At 43.6% G+C, this 13,675-nt stretch overlaps 1 protein-coding gene across 3 annotated transcripts in view; it reads right to left on the reverse strand.

The window, feature by feature from the left end:
- The window catches only part of Cfap43 (cilia and flagella associated protein 43), a 99,266-nt gene that overhangs the window by 62,012 nt on the left and 23,579 nt on the right, over window positions 1–13,675 (reverse strand). For all 3 annotated transcript variants that reach the window (XM_031390623.1, XM_031390624.1, XM_031390622.1), the window contains exons 8-11: window positions 11,585–11,716; window positions 8,562–8,678; window positions 3,234–3,314; window positions 1,701–1,849 (exon numbers count right to left, since the gene is read on the reverse strand). In XM_031390623.1, the coding sequence (XP_031246483.1) occupies window positions 1,701–1,849; window positions 3,234–3,314; window positions 8,562–8,678; window positions 11,585–11,716 (479 nt within the window). The remainder of the gene's footprint in view (window positions 1–1,700; window positions 1,850–3,233; window positions 3,315–8,561; window positions 8,679–11,584; window positions 11,717–13,675) is intronic.

A 13,675-nucleotide genomic window follows, 5' to 3' on the forward strand; every position in this document is an offset into this window, starting at 1 on the left:
TGGATTCTGATGGGAGGGAGGAGTGCATTTGATGGGAGGGAGGAGTGGATTCTGATGGGAGGGAGGAGTGCATTCTGATGGGAGGGAGGCGGGGAAGTTCTTAGAGGAGTTGGGGATGGTTAAACCGTAATGAGAATATATTGTTTGAAAAAAGTCTTTATTTCTTTCAATAAAAGAAAAAGAGAAAAAAATGTAAAGAAAAATGAAATCATGGCATCTTTAAGAAAATGGCTGGAACAGGAAACTGTCGTGGTAAACTAAATAGGACAGACTCAAAAAGACAAATACTGTTTTGTTGGCTTATCTGTCTGTTTTATTTTGTTTCTTGAGACAGGGTTTCTCTGTGTAGCCCTGGCTGTCCTGGAACTCACTCTGTAGACCAGGCTGACCTTGAACTCAGTGATTCACCTGCCTTTGCCTCCCAAGTACTGGGATTAAAGGTGCAGGCTACCAGCTTGTGGCTCACAAATACTGTGTGTTTTATCTCATATGTAGATCCTAGATTTGTGTGTGTGTGTGTGTGTGTGTGTGTGTGTGTGTGTGTGTGTGTAGGTCATGGAACTAGAAGGAGCCATAAGAGGGAAGAGAGACCTTAAGGAGGGGAGCAAAAAAGAGAGGACAATGAGAACCATGAAAGCAGAAAATTTATCTTGTGAGGCAGCAAAAGGGGAATGGGGAAATGGAGCTTGGGAGTGAAGGGCAGAGAGGCAAGCTGAGCATAGGGGGGCCAGGGCCTGGCAGGGGAGGGGAGGGGCAGGAGCGGAGGAAGCTGAGGAAGAGGTGGGACAAGGGGAGTGAGAACAGAGCATGGGGGAGGGGGTGGGAAGGGCGCATGCGGTGGGGCGGGGGCGGAGCACCGGGCGGGGTAGGGTGGGGTGGATGAGAACAAAGCATGAAAATGGCCCACGAAACTCATCACGCTGTAAAATAACGTTCAGAACGGTAGAAGTAGCTTTGAAAATCTTGGGATAATTTTAATGTCCATCAACGTACTGTTTGAGAAAAATGATGAAATGTGTATGTAATGGACTATTTTGCCACCATCCGGAGGAATGGGGCTCATCTCTAATGCAGATGTTGAATATTCTCCAGTGGGGCTGGGGAGCTAGCTCAGTTGATAAAGTTCTTTTCCGTCAAGCCCAAGAACCTGAGTTTGAGCAGCGGAACCTGCCTGAAAAAAAATCCTCAGTGGCATGTGTACTGTGACCCCAGGACTGGGGAGGTGGAGCCGAGATCTCTGGCCCTCACTGGTCAGCCGTCTAGCCCAATCAGTGAGTTCCAGGCCCAGTGAGAGACAACCCCCAAACAAAACAAAACACCCCAAAATCAAGGTGAACGGGCATCCTAGGAAACACACACAGCCAAGGGTGACCTCTGATCTTCGCATGCTTCAGGCACCCTCACACAAGAACACACACGCAGCCTGCTCTCAGTAGGAGAGTTAAAGACCGTGTAAGTGAACAGAAATACTGGTCATTTTGTTTATTTGTGGGTAAGAATGTCTTTGAAAAGGGACATTGGAAATTGGTAATAGGGTGCTCCTGGGAGGGAACAGTGTGCCAGGGATTTTTCACTCTACCTGCTGAACCTAGCGAATGTTCCAAATACTTGAAATGTGTAGAACTGAAAAGCCAGGGTGTTTCGCTTGCGCCCCCTACAGCGCGTCTGATGATAGCGTGGCTAGTGTAGGCGATGCTTACGTGAGAATCTTCACCGGAGACTGGGAGAGAAAGGCCCGGTGGATCAGCTGAGGGGACTCCTCGTCCAGGGTGTTCAGGAAGTATACATAGCCATTCATCGTCCCCACCGCAGCCGACTGGGAAGAAGGGGAGCATGCCAGAGCGGTTGCCTGTTTAAGAATAAACCCCAGAGAATGAAGGCTGCTCCATAAACAAGAAACAAACCTACCTACCGGGCTGGAGCTTAGAATTTTTGAAAAGACTGCAAGCTTGTTTTGGTTGATATTTCTGTACAGAAAGTCACCATCCCTGAATCTGACCAATTACTTAAGCAATTGATAATTGGGGAAGCATTCTCTCTAAGAGCGGTAGTGAGCTACTCTAAGTAGCAGTAGCCAAGGGAGCCTTATGCCGTCTTACAGGTGACATCAAGCGAAGCTGGGGCAGTATGAGCAGTATGAGCAGTATGAGCATCTAGCCGTGGTAGATGGGCTGGCCTTCCTGAGCGCACCGCCTCAGGTGTTCACAGGGAAACACCTACAGCAGAGGCAGGGAGATTTGGCCTCAGCACCACTGGGTCTATCCAAGCATAGGCTGAACCACAATCATGTATCAGGCCTGGTTTGGAGCTCAGTGAAGGCCGGCCGAGATCTGTGGTCAGTGGCTGTATCTGACCTTGTCCATGAGGAACAGGTTAAGTCCTGATTATGCAGCCCCCTGGGGTTTGGTTACACACTTGCTCTCTGATGGGTCTGATGGGTGTGTAATGCCCCTTTAGTTCTAGAAATTTCAATAGAAATTGATACATACACGCCTTTGTCATACAGATAATGTGGTGTCATATATTTTGTGGCCTTTTAGACAAGACTTTATATTGTTACTTTTCGGGAAGGGGACTTGTACTTGCAACTTCTAATATCATATGGCATGGTACTTGCTTAGTATCGTGTCTTATGTAGTTGGTATGAGTATTTTGTGATTGGGAATTTTAACTTGTAGGAGAGAAGGACTGGAATTTCCCTGCCTTCTCAGATGCAAAGGGAAAAGGAGCCCACTACTATTACTATTTAGGTCTTTACATTTTTTTTTTTACATTATTTTACGCAAAACGTATTGTGGATTATGCAGAGGCAATGGCATATTGAGAAAGATGTCGTGGGTGTTTGCCAGCTAGCAAAAGATGTCTCCTTTCTATGAAAGCCCTGGACACCCACAGAGAAACTCCTGTCTCATTATTTCCAGGGCTCAGAGGGATGAATGTGACCCCTCTTTCAGGGCTCAGCTTTTGTCGAGTGGCATTGACTATGCTCTCATTGCCAGGGATCATTCCCTTAAGAGATACTCTTTGAGGCCTCTGGTTCCCTTCTCTGGTACAGTGATGTGAGCTTGGCACGGTGGCAGGTGGGTATGACTACATCAGGGCTTTTAAAACTCTACCTCTATATGTGAACCAATGCCACAGGGAGGATTTCCAAAGACCACTGGATGTGAACACTGAAAGACGAGCAGAGGTAGAATGGACATTTTAAGCATGGATTTATCGGGCACACTTACTTGAGTCCTCAGGAAAATCCTGCCTGTACAATTGCAGTCTTCTACTGATAAAACGGAAACTTCCCCCGAACTTGTGAGCGTCTGGAGGAGGAAGACAGGCACACTGAGTGGACAGTTAGACTCTACTACAGGAGCACGGACTGATGGCGAGTGTGTCCACCTGGGGGGGGGTTAAACGCTACACTGTTTCTATAGGTTATTAATCATTTATCAATTCAACACTGACTCTTACTTTCTGAAGGATTACATTGTGGTAGGATTAACTGTCCTAGGGTTACAGGCACAAACTATTATACCTGGGCTCCTTCTGTGTTTTTTTTGTTTTTGTTTTGTTTTTTGTTTTAAAACACTTATCTTCAGCACTTAGGAGGCAGAGGATGAGGGTCACTGTGAGTTTGAAGCCAGCCTGGTCTATATGCTAAGCTCTCTTCCAGTCAGGGCTACAAAATCTAGATATAGTCAGTGGGTAAAAGCACTTGCTATCAAGCCTGATGGTCTGAATTTGATCCATGGACCCACATGGTAGATGAAGAGAACCAACTCCCCCATGTTAACACCACTCCTTCTCCTTTCCTTCTCCCCTTCTCTCTTCTCTTTCTCTCTCTGTCTCACACACACACAATAAATGCATAATAAATAATAAAGATGTAAAAAATAGCCAAGCAGTGGTAGCATGTGCCTTTAATTTGGGAGGCAGAGACAGATCTTTGTGAGTTTAAGGCCAGTCTGGTTTACAGAGCAAATTCCAGGATAGCCAGGGCTACATAGAGGAAACCCTGTCTCAAAACAAAACAAAACAAAACACAAACCAAACTAAACAACCAACCAAAACCTAAGAAATAAGACTAATTATCTTGAATAGGATTTAAATAATACAATAACTAGGTTAGGAACTGTGAGATGGGAGACTAGACATATGGCTCTGTGGTTTAGAGCGCCGTCTGCTCTTCTGCAGGACTAAGCCTTGATTTCCAACGTTCCCAGGGCAGTTTACAGTGCTCTACACTCCAGTCCCAAGGGATCTGATGCACTCTTTGGCTTCTGCATGTACCAGGCACATAAGTGTGCACAATCATACAGGCAGGAAAAACACCGCCCCCATATACACACACAAATAAGCACTCCCTATAGTCATACTTCAAACAAAAAGCCCCTAGAAATTCAATGGGACTATTGCCTAATGATAATGATGACGCCTAGAAACAAGAAGTTATATATTGCTATTTTAAAATCATTTTACTTTTAGAATACTTTTAGGACTATAGAGATTTTGAGCAGAAAGTACATTAACACCCCCCACACTCCACCTCCCCCTGTTCTTCACAGTTAGCAGCTTGATCAGACCTGGACATGGGCTAGAGCATCTAAGTCCACACTGATACAGGTACTGGCTAAAATCTATATTTACATTGGGGCTCCTTCAATCTTTGTGTTGCTCGTTCTGAGAGTTTTGATGCATTTGTGAATGACATGCACGCACGCACAGTTTCTCTGCCTTAAAAATCTGTTCTTGTCTGTTCCTGCCTCCCTCCCCTCAGCCCTGACAACCACTGATCTGTTTTACTGGCTCCACGGCTTTGCCTACTCCAGAATATCCTGTCAGATTCATACAGCAGGCAGGCTTTTCCACACTGGCTTCTGTCACTCAGCACTCTGCATTTTCGATCCGTCCAAGTCTTGTGGTGGCCTGACGGCTTTATTTCTCTTTTATTACTGAGCAAGGAGGGCACATTGCAAGACGGTGCCACACAGTCTCTGCATTCACTGTTGGATGGGTGGTCATCTCGGTTGTTTTCCAAGTCTGGGCCATTATGAGCAATGCTGCTGTAAACATTTACGAGCAGCTTGGCTTTGGATGGCGGTCCATTTTCAGCTTGTTGGATAAGTACTAAGGAGGATAAGCGCCGGAGCGTATGGTGCCTGTTTAGTTTTAGAAGAAGCTGACAAACCTCCTTCCAAGTTGGTCGTACCTCTGTTCAACAAACGAGCGCTTTGCGCTTTGTGCCTTGAGCTTCGGCTGCTCTACAGCCATGTCGTCGTTGCCAGCACTTTAGATCTTAGACATTCTAATAGGCATCTAGGTTGCATGGCGTTGCCACAGTTTCCTAAGGACAGATGTTTACAGCATCTTTTCATATATACTTATTTTCCATCCATATGCCTTCTTTGTGTGAAGTCTATTCATAGCCCCCCTCTTATTTCTGAATGAGATTGTTCACTTTTTTTTTTTTAAAGACTTATTATTATATGTAAGTACACTGTAGCTGTCTTCAGACGGGTGGTTGTGAGCCACTGTGCGGTTGCTGGGATTTGAACTCAGGACCTTTGGAAGAGCAGTCGGTGCTCTTAACTGCTGAGCCATCTCTCCATGGTTCACTTTTTTATTCTTGAATCCCACATGCTTTCTGCGGATCTGGGCCCCCTGTCCTTTGTCAGCTACACCTGCTGCAGAGACGTCGGTTCCTTCAGTCTGTGGTTTCCCTTTTCCTTCTCCTAGTAGAGAGAGATGTGCGTAGGGCTTTCTACTCTGGAGGTTTGTCACAGAGCAGAGGTTCCAGTCAAATGCAACCCGCCGGTTTATCCCTCCGCAGGTTGTAGTTGGTACTGTAGTTAAGAGAGTTTGTCATCAGGGTTAGGGCTAGGCTTAGGGTTAGGAGCACAGACCCTGCACAAAGTGGATATCAGAGTGATACTGTGAGGAGTAAGTAACAAGAATAGTTTTACTAAAGAGAGTGAGATACCACATCATGTCTGCCTGTTACACTCATCTGAGTGCTCCTTTAGAAACCTGAGCTACCACAGACCCAGGGCAGCCTTGGGACATGTATGCTCTCTAGTGACTTTGTGTGAACTTTTATATGAGGACTGTTTTATTAATTATATAAAATATAAAAATAGAAAAAAAAAGTTTGTCATCAAGCCCAAGGTAACTTGGACTTTACCATCATCTTTTAATAACTTTATAATTTTGCTTTTACATTTGTCTACAATTAGTTTTGATTTTTTGAATGTGAACAATTTGCATCCAGGTTCAAAACTTTTGGCTTCTGTTGTGTGTGCCTGCGTGAGTCTGCACCGGCCACGGTGGCTGCATGCGTGAGGTACTTATGCTCCTGCAGGAATTAGTTGTCCCAGCACCATTTGATGAAAAGAAGATAGTACTTTCACGGAATTGCCTTTGCTGCTTTGTCACATGCCAGTTTCCTGTGTTAGGTATGTCGGTAGCACTTACCTAGAATCCCAGCACTTTAGGGTGTGGAGGAATAAAGTCCGTAAGTTCAAGGCCAGCCTGGGCAGCTCAGAAAGACCCTTTCTCAAAAGAAAGTTTAAAACCCAAAAAGATCATTTGATTATATTCTTGTGGTTTTATCTGTGGTCTCTGTTTTCTATTATATTTATCTATTATCTATTATTTTATTCTTTCGCCAACACCAGCCTTTATTATTGTAGCATTGGCTTGACTGTATTTATTTCTCAATACCTCACTGATGCCTCCCTTCCATAGGATATTGATTGTTTTTGTGTTGCCATGCAAATTTCAATCAATTTTTTTTTTCTTTTTGCAAAATAACACTGATATTTTGGCTGGACTTAGACTAAGTGTGTCTCTCAGTTTCGGGAGAGGTGACATCTTAACAAAGCTGCAGCTTGTTATCCGTGTCAGGGTGACAGCTTGCCATAGGTGAAGATAATCATTTAACCCTCCGGGCCCCTTGCCCATTGGATAGTGACGCTGGTCTTGGAGGTCAGGAAGGAGGAAGACAGGAAGAGTGTACTGAAGGCAATCTTAGCACTGCAGAGCCTGAGGCTGGATTAGAACATGCCTGGGCTCCTTGTAAAATAAGATTACTTAAGATTGGTTGCTAGAGAGGATACACGTGGCATTGCTGACTAAGTACTTAGATTTCTTTCATTTTTTTTAAGGGCCATGTAAAGGGGCCATCACCTATGACTTGGTTGGTCTACGGTTGGTTGGAAAAATGCAGTAAAAGAACCCGCCCTGGAAGCAAGCAGAAGTTTTTGGGTAATATTTAGTGCTTTAATCCCAGTGCTTGGAGGCAGAGGCAGACAGATATCAGAGTTCAAGGCCAGCCTGGTCTACAGATAGAAACCTCATCTTGAAAGAAAAGTGAAAGATTTGGGGATTTAATACGTAATTGGTTCAATAAAGACTTTTTTGTGGGGAAGAGATAAACATTTCAGTTCTTTCCCTGGGTTTTGTGGCTTTTCCCATGGGATGCCCACTTCTCTGGTTAGACGTATACCTAGTTTGTTTTATTGGTGTGACCATTAGCAGTATTGTGTTTTTAATTTCAAATTGTAGTTGCTCACTACTAGTAATGTAAGAAAACAATTCATTTTGTGTGTGTGTGTGTGTGTGTGTGTGTTTTAACCATTTGTCCTACACCTTTGCCATGGTCACACAACATTAGGGGTGTTTGCTGATTTGATTTTTTGTAGTTTTTTTATTATGGCAATTTTGTCATTGGAGAACAGAGGCAGTTTTATTTCTTTCCAGTCTGTATACCTTTTACTTAAGAAAGAAAGAAAGAAAGAAAGGAAGGAAGGAAGGAAGGAAGAAAGGGAGGGAGGAAGGAAAGAAGAAAGAAGGAAGGAAGGAAGGAGGAAACAACAAAACCAACCTTACTGTGTAAGCTCAGACTTCCAGTGTGATATTCATTAGGAATTAGGCACTTTGTAGCTATTCCTACTATGGTGAGCAGCTCTACTCTGTTTTTGGAGTATTTTTATTATAAGCAGGTAACAGGTGTTGTTGAGTCATAATATGATGGATTACATTAATTGACTGGTTACTGTGGAATCAGTGTTTCAGTATTGCATACCTGAAAGAAATCCCGAATGGTCAAGGTGTGCAATTGTTCCTATGCGTTGCTAGTGTTTAAAGGAGGGTGTTGTGCCTGCGTCTGCGTCAGTGGAGACGCTGGTGTGTAGTTTCCTTTTCTTGTGTTTTGTTTAGCTTAGGTCAGAGAAAAGCGTCAGAGAAGGAGCTGAGAAGGATTCCTTCTGGTCCCAACTTTAAGTGGTATTGTGTAAAATTGGTTTTATTATTACTTTTCCTTAAATGTTTAGAAGAATTCACCAGATAACCCATCTGGGCCTGGAACTTCCATTTTTGGAGTGTTACTATTAATCCAACTTCTTTGATATAGGCCTTTCAGAATACCTCTTTCTTTGAAGGTGATTTTGAAAAACTTGGCTTTTCAAAAGTTGGTGTAAAGATATCCAATTACATATGGATAGCATTCTAAACTTTGAAATACAACAACTTGAATCCTATCGTGCCCCACCCAGTCCACCACGTCTTACCAGGAAGTGTTTGGTATCAGGCGTGATAAAGCTCACGGCCTGGACTTTCCCATCACTGGCGTCGAGGAGTTTATCGAGAGGCGACTCTGCACCAAACGTGTAGATATAAGCGGACCCCTAAAAGGGCCACACAAAGAAATTATTGCAAACATAATTATTGCACATGTCATTAAGTCAACAAATACTTGTTTAATGACCACTGTGAGCAGCACACTAGGACCAGGTGAAGGGGAATCACAGACTTAAACAAGATCCTAGAGGAACTTAAAGAAATCTTATTTGTTAAATTAATGAGCGCAAGATTCAACAAATCATCAGATACAGCAAGAGACAAGCATGTGGGAGAAAGGCCAGGGATGGGATACAGAACCTATGTTGTTAAGGGTCATTTGAGAGTACCTTGTCTTGGGCTTTTATTAAGAATGAGAAGCCACCTCGGGCTCTGAGTGGCTGAGGTAAACATTAAGTTTGTATCAGCCGCTATGCCAAAAAATACATTGTTCTTTCTGTCATACAGGTAGAGAATGCTTAGTTCATTCCGTCATACGTGTAGAGAAGCCTATTAGAATGTCCTGCTAATACGATAGCTCTCTTCTCACTAGTCATTCCACCATGCATTATACACATATGTGCATTTTATATACATATAGATGCTGTTAGGCATCTATATGTTTTACATGGTCATACATTCTGGTAAATTCCATATTCTGTCATCTGAAGACAAGGGATTTTATTTCTGTATGATTTTCGCCATGAGGATGTATTCCTCTACTGTCAGCAGAGCACCACTAGACCCCCTCCCGGCCGTGCCCGAATGACACACGTGGTCACCCATTTGCTGCCATCTCCCCGGACTTTGAGGCTTCAGATGGCTGTCAGAACAAATGGCTTGCTTCTTTGATTTTTTTTTTTTTTTTTTTTTTTTTTTGACCTCCTGGTTGGGCGCTCTCCTCCTAGGTCCTCCTGAAGTTCATTTTTAAAGAGTTTTCTCTGGCAACAGCCTGCTGCTGGTACACCTTGGCGTTAGAGTGCCTGACCATGTCTTCAGAGTAATTTTTTTTTTCTTCTTATCTCATGTAACTTTTTAAAGAGGCCCTGCCTGTTTTTCAAAGGGTTCGCCTTGGGAACTATAAGAGTGGTGTCAGGCGCTCCCCCGACCCCCCCTCCGGGACTTATACTCTCTCTTAAACCTGTGAACTCTACATAATCAGTTCTGTGGGTTAGTACCTTCTGAAGCCTCACCTCTGCCCACCTCTCTCCCCTCTCTGACTTCAGTCCAACGTGATATGGTTTTTTTTCACGGTGTAGTTCCCACCTCTCATCCTTCCTTCTGTCTTTCCTTCCATTCTGGCTTTCTAGGCAGCATTCCTAATGACCTCTGCATCTATCTTCCATGCCAAGTATGTTCATTTAAGTTTTAAACTTTTTTTTTAAAATGGGTGTTTGGCCCACATATATGTCTGTGCACTGCTTGAGTGGCTGGTGCCGTTTTTATTTCATGTGCATGAGTGTTTTGCCTACACGTGTGTCCATGTGCCACATGCATGCCTGATGCTCGTGGAGGCCAGAAGAGAGATCTGATGTCCTGGAACTGGGGTTACAGATGGTTGTGAGCTGCTGTGTGGGTGTCAGGAATCCAACATGAGCTCTTAACTATGAGCTACTTCGACAGCCCCCAGGTATGCTCACTCAGTGTTTACTTGGTTATGTTGTGTGTGTGTCTCTGTGTGATTGTCTCTCTCTCTCTGTTTCTGTGTGTGTGTCTCTGTGTGTGTGTCTCTGTGTGTGTGTCTGTGATTGTCTCTCTCTGTTTCTGTGTGTGTGTGTCTGTGTGTGATTGTCTCTCTCTGTTTCTGTGTGTGTGTCTGTGTGTGTGTCTGTGTGTGATTGTCTCTCTCTGTTTCTGTGTGTGTGTCTGTGTGTGTCTCTCTCTCTGTGTCTCTGTGTGTGTCTGTGTGTGTGTCTCTGTGTGATTGTCTCTCTCTGTTTCTCTGTGTGTGTGTGTCTGTGTGTGTGTGTTTCTGTGTGTGTGTGTATGTCTGTGTATGTGTGTCTGTGTGTGTGTGTCTGTGTGTGTGTGTCTGTGTGTCTGTGTGTGTGTGTCTGTGTGTGTGTGTGTGTGTCTCTGTGTGTGCTTTAGTAGTTTTGTTTGGCTGTTTTCTTTTTCTATTAGGATACTTTTAAAAAATAGTTTCTGCTTCCCAAGAATTATTTTTAGTTTTCCCATTTATTTATAAAACAAACTACTGTTGTTTTGACTTCTGGTGATTACCAGAAACTTAAGTCTTCCCATATATAAAACCAAGATATTTAACTTTATTTACAATCTGTCCAGTGTTCTTGCCTAACAATAAAATGTCTGCTAATCTTGACATCTGCGAGCCATTTTATTAGCCAGGGGTCTTTCTAACTATATAATTCATAAGTCATTTGTTTGACTATATATTGATTTTTCATTCAACCTTCTTTTCATACAGAACTCATATCTGGGTGGGCTGAGTAGAACCAAACTGCAAGAGCAGATATCGGATTGGCCTAGCCAATCAGAACTCAGACTTCTCCTGATCAGATTGGCTGATACAATGATGGGCAACCAAGTTAATCCACCACATCTATTTCAGAACATTTTTATTTTATAATTGATAACTTTGGAAGAAAGTTACCAATAGGACAGAAATATAAGTAAGAGTAGCAGAAGGCTGTAAATACCAGAAGGGAAGAGTTTGCAAGGAAATAGAGGGAGCAAAGGGGAACAGAGCCAAGAGGCATGGAAGGGGAGCCCTCCCGGAGTGGGGAGGGGGCATGGGGGACCCTGGATTCGAACGCACACTCTCTTCTGTTGGTGTGTATACAGTCAAGCATCTGTTTTTAATTTTGGCCTTTGTTCAAGTGCTTTCCATGTGCAGCAGAGAAAGCACAGACGTGAAAAAGAATCATTACGCACACACGCCCCTTTCTTTTTTCCCCATCATGCACTGGCGGTGCCTGAAGATTGTGCATCACGAAATCCCTATCTAATGTACCTTGTCGGTTTGAATCAGGAGCATTTTGTAACTAGGAGAGAACACCAGATGTGCCACTGGTCCATCAAACTCAAGAAAGGTCTTCACTTGGTACTTTGAATCTTTGATGATGAACGAGTATATCACACCATCCTGCGGACCGAACACAGTGAGATAGACACAGAGTGAGTTTTTGTCAAAGTATAGACCACCTATGACATCAGACAAGTCAAGGCTCATGGACTACTGCCTGCACCCCTACGTGTGAGAGCGCCATATCTGGTCACATCTAGAATGTACTGTTACCTTTAAGTCAGACTACGTTTAACCTCGTATTTCATTATGCAAAAAGCAGGACAAAGGAGGTGGGGGTTATAGGGCTTGAGTGTTAACTGTCTTCATTTGAAAGGGCATTAGTGTGCTGGAGAGATGGCTCAGTGGTTAAGAGCACTGACTGCTCTTCCAGAGCTCAATTCCCAGCAACCACATGGTGGCTCACAACCATCTGTAATGGGATCCTATGTCCTCTTCTGGTGTGTCTGAAGACAGCTACAGTGTACTCATATACATATAATAAATAATATTACAAATAAAATAAAATAAAAGGCCACTAGTCCTCAGTGTGTTTTAGATCACTACGATGTATATTTTTTAACTACTTACGTGACACCAAAGTAGAGTTGTGCTTTTCATGTATGTTGTGTTCTCTTCTCCAGCCCCTGACACACTGCTAGAAGACAGCAGGTGCTCAGTAAAGATGGGCTGGCCAACTGGCTGCTGACACACAGACTTAATCAAACGAGTCTCAAGAGGAATGTGAGTCATTTCTACAATAGTTAAGAGGCTTGGGGAAAAAGTAGCCATCATTTGCTACATGGAGCCCCACTGGGACTAAACTAGCCATTTAAGAGATGACTTCGTATGGCAAGGTGCTTTCCCCAAGCTCGTGACAATTCTCCATCCCTCACCAGCACAGATAAGAACCTGAAAGATCACAAATGCAGGCTATATGTAGGACGTGAGAGGGACTTTTCTCTTGAAAACTCCAGGAAGGAAAATACAAGTGGAGGGGAAGCTTAGAGGCTCACGGTAGTGTCTGCCTGGTGGAACCACGTTCATCCTAATGATAAAATCATTCATGTTGATGTCACTGCCTCTCTGGTCTCAGGGAGACCACTGGCAGTGGACAAAGCTGACAGTGGACTAAGGACAGCTTCACCTAGACTGGAGATTTTGATGTAATGCTGTCGCTAATCTTAACCTTGATAGTACTGAATGTAACCATGTAGAGACACATGGTCTACCCCCATTTAAAACTTCCTGAAGGGGGCTGGAGAGATGGCTCAGCGGGTAAGAGCACTGACTGCTCTTCTGAAGGTCCTGAGTCCAAATCCCAGCAACTACATGGTGGCTCACAGCCACCCGTAATGAGATCTGACACTCTCTTGTGGTGCGTTTGAAGATGGCTACAGTGTGCTTATGTATAATAATAAAAATAAATTTTTGGGCCAGAGTGAGCGGGGCCGACCAGAGCGAGCAGAGGTTCTAAAATTCAATTCCCAACAACAGATGAGGGCTTACAACCATCTGTACAGCTACAGTGTACTCATATACATAAAATAAATAAATAAATCTTAAAAAAAAAACCAAACGCAAATCCTGGAACCGTGTGTTCTAGAGGATAAGAGCATAGTCTTTGGGATGTGATGTCCCAGGTTCACTTTCCGGTGACTGCCACGAGACCTGGCACTTTCACTGGTATGGGGAGTGTGTCAGATTTCTATCGGACAAACTTATGAGGGTTAATAATATGCTTTGCATGGTGCCTGGTACAACCTGTGGCCAACCCCATTTGCTCAAACAAATGGCGTTGAATAATAACTGAGTTTCATTATCAGCTCTAACAGACAAGTGACCCAAGCTCATTTCTGACAACCTAATTCATTATCGTAGAAACGGGCACAGGGCTGGGTGTTTTCTCCTGGGTAGGAGGGGCAGCAGCAAGTTTCTAAAGTCCACTTTTGTTCATTTGTAACAAAGCAGACATGATTGTTCATTACCTGTCGTCGTCGTCTTCTTTTTTCTTTTCTTTCTTTCTTTTTTTTTTTTTTT

The sequence above is a fragment of the Mastomys coucha genome, unplaced genomic scaffold (assembly GCF_008632895.1).
Source record: "Mastomys coucha isolate ucsf_1 unplaced genomic scaffold, UCSF_Mcou_1 pScaffold21, whole genome shotgun sequence".
NCBI classification, from domain to species: Eukaryota; Metazoa; Chordata; class Mammalia; order Rodentia; family Muridae; genus Mastomys; species Mastomys coucha.